General features: G+C 34.0%; 1 protein-coding gene across 1 annotated transcript; it reads left to right on the plus strand.

Moving 5' to 3' along the window:
* The first annotated feature begins 374 nt into the window (after nucleotides 1-374).
* LOC120092081 (UBP1-associated protein 2C-like) lies at nucleotides 375-5502 on the plus strand. Its single transcript, XM_039050282.1, has 7 exons — nucleotides 375-664; nucleotides 2198-2318; nucleotides 2528-2671; nucleotides 3560-3756; nucleotides 3877-3952; nucleotides 4432-4792; nucleotides 5137-5502. The coding sequence occupies exons 1-6, from the start codon at nucleotides 537-539 to the stop codon at nucleotides 4768-4770; spliced, it is 1005 nt and encodes a 334-aa protein (XP_038906210.1). The 5' UTR covers nucleotides 375-536; the 3' UTR covers nucleotides 4771-4792; nucleotides 5137-5502.
* Nucleotides 5503-5779: the final 277 nt, after the last annotated feature.

The following is a 5779-nucleotide window of genomic DNA, read 5'->3' on the forward strand; positions in this document are numbered from 1 at the left end:
GATTGCAGCTTATCTTTCAGCTTCAAATAAAGAGCACTTCACTAAGATATCTATTACAAACATCAAACAAACATCATAAAGATGTATATGAGTTATAATATTTATAAGTTATAATATAGAATTTAGGGTTTGGAGATTAGGTCAAAATACTTATAAGTATATATATATAATTTATATATATATATATAATATAATATATATATATATATTATAATATTTAGATAATTCGGCTTTGAATGAATTAATCCCAAATTTTTAAAAGTATAACCCGATCGAATCCAACCCACGAAAGAAACATATAAAAATTTCAATCTAAATCCAACATTTACCCTTTAAATTGATAGCGTGAGGTGTTGGAATTATTCGAACACCCTCCGTCATGATGTTATATGAAAACCACATGTAAACAGTATAAACCCATTTGCCAAAAGAAGATCTGAGACCCCTGCTCAGTCCAGTTTTCGAGCTTTCTCGGAAAGAGTTCAGGTTTGCTATCTCTTTCAGCGCCAAACCGCGTTTGATAAACCTTCACAAACATGGAAGATTTGAAGAAGCGAAGCTGGAGGAAACCTGTACGCAACGGCGAATTTTCTTCCGTCCAACATTTACGGTCTCTCCTCGAACCCCTTCCCAAGCCACAACTTGTCGATCTCCTTGCTAAACTGTACGTCTCTTCTCCCTTCTTTACTAAACTATACTTTCATTTGCACTTCGTTCTTCTTCTTATTCGCTTTCGTGAATGACTCTTAGGGTTTTATTTTCTTAGTTCTTCTTTCTCGCACCTGACTTTGTCTTTCTGTTTACTGCGAAAAACGTTATTGTATGAAATATGGGGTTTCAGAGAACTTGGTAATCCCAGTCTTAACTCATTTATGCCAGTGTTGCGGACGACCTTTTTAGGGTTTTGGGTTCTTAGTTTCTATTGTAGCTGAATTTTGAAATCTTTTCGGTTCGTAGATGTATGAGGCATTTCCACAGTAAACCACTAGTAAACATGTAGAAGGGTCATCCTTTAAATGGTGAAGTTAACTTTTTCCTAAGCTGTTCTTCATATATTTCGGAGAGTACACAGGGAAGACCATCCTAAGCTGTTCTCCAGTGAAGATCATCCTTCACATTGACACATTTTTGACAACTTTATTTTTTATTTTTTTTATTATTTAAAAATAAATCTTAGAAAAGCTTTGCCCATATAATACAATAATTTTCTTACATTCTATAATATTGCAACCTACCTTATTGTCTTTGACATGTTTACTTATATCTTGAATCCTTTTACCCTTTTGTAATGCAACCTCTTATTCTTTCTGAGGGAAAGAATAGGTTCAAGTCATGATGACCAAAACTAGATCACCTCTTTGGAGTTTAATATCTTATGAGTTCCCTTGGGAACGACAGTAGGATCAACCAATTGTCTTGTGAGAATAGTTGAACTATGTGCAAGATGAGTTGGACACTCATGGATAAAGAGAAAAGAAAGAGAGCGAACCTATTGAAAGAACAACCATGAGTAAATTTTAGCAATAATTTTTGTAATTTCATAATCAACAAAAATGTTTCTCATAAAAAGACAAATCTAGCCAATCTTAGCATAGCTCAATTGGTTAAGACATTATACTCTCAATCAGAAGATTATAAGTTCAAATTTCCACCCCTCATCTTAAAAAAGAATTTAATACCTGTGAATTCAACAAATAAATATTTCATCAAAACTTATTAGAATTCAAGTCTAACACCAAACAATATATTTTTTTATATAAAAAACTTATCTTTAATAAATTGCTTCTGACAAAAGAATATCAAATTGTTAAATTGACAAAAGAATATCAAATTGTTAAATTATCCTAAATGTTTCAAACCAAATTCAGATTCATCAGAGAGTACTTATCTAATACACTATTTTAAAAAGAAGACAAACTTATAAGGTCAATAATCATCAAAAATGAATTTAAAATCTTGTTCTAAAATAAAAAATGAATGTAAACTCAAAACAATTTTATTCGGAAAAAAATCTTGTCTTTATAGTTCTTAAATAAAAAATTTCCTTCGAAAGTAACTTCCATTACTAAAACTATGGTAAGAATGAATTTTTGTGGGTATTACACAGTGGAAATCACGAGGGTGTTACTTCAATTGTATGCTGTGTGATTGACATGGTGAATGTGTGTTTATTTGCATTGCATGTTGAGGCATAAAGAGGGTCCCAGTATCCTTCCATTGCAGAAGAAATAAAAAGTGTTGCCAGTGCAGATCCTGTCAATCGAAAGCTTTTTGTTCGTGGCTTGGCTTGGAATACCACTTCAGAAACATTGTGTGCTGTGAGTGCAGTTGGTTGTTGCTTGTGTTTTGCCTGTCATGTTTGTGTTTGTTCTTTAGACTCTATATGTTTCTAGTCCTGGAATATTAAATCTTGGAATCACCTTCCTTTTTAGTAATATTTTTTCTCCCTGGCTTCTATCTCCTCCAAAGAACAGTGCTCAGTTGGTTTTTCCCCCCAATAAAGTTGTTATAATTATACTACGTTCAGGCATTTAGCGTGCATGGGGAAATTGAAGAAGGAGCCGTTATTTATGACAAAGCAACAGGAAAGTCCCGTGGATATGGTTTCATTACTTACAAGCACATGGACTCGACTAAAGCTGCTTTAAGAGCACCTAGCAAAATTATTGAGGTAAGTACTAAACTCCTTCCAAATGTTGTGGAATTTTCTAATTTTTGGAGTTAAATGTGTGAGAATAGTTGTGATGGAATGAAGCAGTTTCAGTGGGTTCATCATTTCCAATCATTTTTAATAATGTTTGATTATTGTGGGTGAAAGTTTGGTTTGTCATCAATTTTTTAACAAATAGTTGGTCTCATTGCCACCAAGGGGCAGTCCCTTTGGTTAAGACCCAATCTCTCTCCCTCTTTTCTTTAAGTTCAGCAAATGAGGGATGAGAATCGGACGATTGACCTTTAGGAGGTATGGTAATTGGTGCCTTTTCTACTGAGCTATGCTTGGATTGACACGGTTTGACAAGGTTTGCAGTCTCTCAATAACACCTACCTAGAAGGTTTAGCATGCAAATCTTCGGGTGAGTATATCTCCAAAGTCTAGGCATTGGGGCAAAAGCAGCTATTAGAAAGAAATAATATTTGGTCTTATCATTTCTTTGTTCATAGGACGATAGCTGTTAGCTTATGGAGAAGTATTCTTTTTGGTTTTTGATCTGATATGTAGTGAATCTAATTTTATAAAGATTGAAACTTAATAAACACTCCTGTATATGATTTGTTTATTTTTTTATTTTTTGACAAACAATCCAGAACTTGAACAAATTATGCCTTTGAAAACTGATGTTAAGGGTAGTTGATTGATAGGCTATCCATCTGCAAGCTAAGGATAGATAACATGAACTTTTAATGAACACAACCATCTTTTCGTTCCAGCATATTATAGCCGGTGGCTTTCTAAGATATTTCCAAGTGTCTTATTCAAAAAAAAAGAAAAAAAAAAAAGAAGATGATATTTCTCAGATAATTCAAATTTATGTATTTGACCAATGCTTATTAATTTTAGGGTCGCATGGCTGTCTGCAATCTGGCTTGCGAGGGTCTAAGTGGATCAAGTACAACACCAGACTTGGCACAGAGAAAGCTATATATTGGCGGTTTATCACCAGATATTACAAGTGAAATATTGCTGAATTTCTTCGGAAGATATGGTGATATAGAAGAAGGTTCGGTTGCCTATGATAAGGATACGAATGAATCACGGTTAGTAACATTTTCGCATTTCATGTGATTTTACTTTCTCCATGGATGTCTATAATCTTTTACCTTATTGGACTTACATATGCTGCACCTATAAAACAATTTCCGTTTCTTTGTGTGCAGAGGGTTTGGATTTGTTACGTATACCACTGTAGAGGCTGCAAAGAAGGCAATAGATGATCCAGACAAGACCTTTGGGGTGAGTGAGTTGTGATACTTGCTAATAATAGCTTTTTGAAACAGAATTAATTTTAATAAAGAAGATTCCAATATTTTAATGCTTAGATATGCGGTAATTTATTTTTCCAAGTGAAAAGAAAGAGAAGGGAATAGTCCAGAATTGATAGTTAGCACTATTTCATTTTGAACGGGAGAAAAATATTTGGTTTAGTTCAACTTATCTGCCGAGTATCATTAAGCACAAGCGATCTTTTAGATTAAGTGTGGAATTATGGAAGCAGTTTTATCTTTATTTTTGGAAGGGGTTAAGGGGGTAAGAAACCAAAAACAATATAATAGAGGGATAATGGAAGCTTTTTGTAAATTTGTAAAAATGAAGAATCTTCTCCCAAGCAAGAGCCGAACTAGTACCGGTTTAGTGCAACATAAGAAAATATTGCAAATGATTTTTAACCTTTGATGAAAATGATAATATATTGATGTGGTGAGTGGTTGCAGGGAAGGAACATCATTGTGAAGCTTGCAGATTCACACAGGAACAAGATGATGCAGGCACAAGTCTCCTCAGCTATTCCTTCTATGCCATACCCAGTAGCCGCTGGATATCCTCAACCTGGGAAGCCTCATGGCAGTGTTGTGCCCGTTGGCTATGCTTATCCCCAAGCTCTTGCATCATATCCTGCTTCGTATCCTAGTCCTACGACAGCGCATGCTTCATATGCAAGCCAACCCCAAATGCCATATCCCCATCAAGTGATTGGAAAGAAAGATGCTGCTGGACTTCACCCAATCACACCTGGAATGGGAGGCTATCCATATTATATGGCGAAACAATAGCTATAGATGTGATTTGTGGGAGGTGAATTTCAAAACGTGATATTTACTTCTTTTACAATTTAGATTTAGCCTTCATGCAAATAAAATATGCAAATATGCTTACAGCATTATGCAAATATGCTTACAGCATTTTTTATTGGGTTAAAATGTAGGGGCAAATTTTGTTACTTATTTTATGTCACACGTCTGTTTTTTTTTTAAGTTAACAGGAAAGTTTAGTTTAGAATATAGAGAAACTTTTGCAATTTACATTTTATTTTATCACTTTTTTTAGAAAAGAATTCTTTGCCTTTGTGCAACGATGAGATGCTCCTTATATTAATTTTCCTTCTCATTCCATTGCTCATGGTTTGCTGGTTTTTGCAGGAACCTCGACATGGGTAATGCGCCTCTAGAAATTGGTCGCTGAGATTTGATTGAAGTGTGAACATTAAAGGCGACCCAGTGAAATGTTTCTGAGTAAACTCTTCATCTTTTTGTACCTTGTCTGTGTAATATTATTACCACCTAGAAATTATGCATACTTATAGTCATTCATAGGATTAGTGGTGGTAGTTGATTTTGAGCATGGAAAATATTGGTTTTAGCTATTTGGATATTCAACATATGACAATATTCTTGACATTTATCTTGTGTAAATCATAATCTCTGATTTGCATTTTACTCTTCTATCCTGTTCAAGTGGAACTTCGTAGTTGGAATTTAAAAATGAGTCATAGTTTTACCGTCCAATGAAGTACATAATATTTGTTGTGTCATTAACAATTTAAAGACTATTCTTTGACATATCTTGTCATTAACATATGTGTTGAAAATAAGGGGCTGTAATGTATTAGCCCTAAGGGCTTTTTAATCTTTTTTTACTTTATCCTATTTTTTTCTGTTTCTGTATTAGGGTTTTATATAGCTTATTTATATCATGGGTCAGTGTGTTGAATAATAATGAAAAAGAGAGCTCTTCTATCATGGTTTTTTTCTCTCTATTCTAGGGTTTTCTATGTAAAACTTC

The sequence above is a fragment of the Benincasa hispida genome, chromosome 11, assembly GCF_009727055.1.
Source record: "Benincasa hispida cultivar B227 chromosome 11, ASM972705v1, whole genome shotgun sequence".
NCBI classification, from domain to species: Eukaryota; Viridiplantae; Streptophyta; class Magnoliopsida; order Cucurbitales; family Cucurbitaceae; genus Benincasa; species Benincasa hispida.

Excerpts from the sequence above, each read along its gene's own strand:
- LOC120092081 (XM_039050282.1), top strand. The coding sequence starts at position 537 with ATGGAAGATTTGAAGAAGCGAAGCTGGAGGAAACCTGTACGCAACGGC. Across the intron at positions 2,672-3,559 it reads CACCTAGCAAAATTATTGAG|GGTCGCATGGCTGTCTGCAA; the intron begins GTAAGTACTAAA and ends TATTAATTTTAG. Across the intron at positions 3,757-3,876 it reads AAGGATACGAATGAATCACG|AGGGTTTGGATTTGTTACGT; the intron begins GTTAGTAACATT and ends CTTTGTGTGCAG.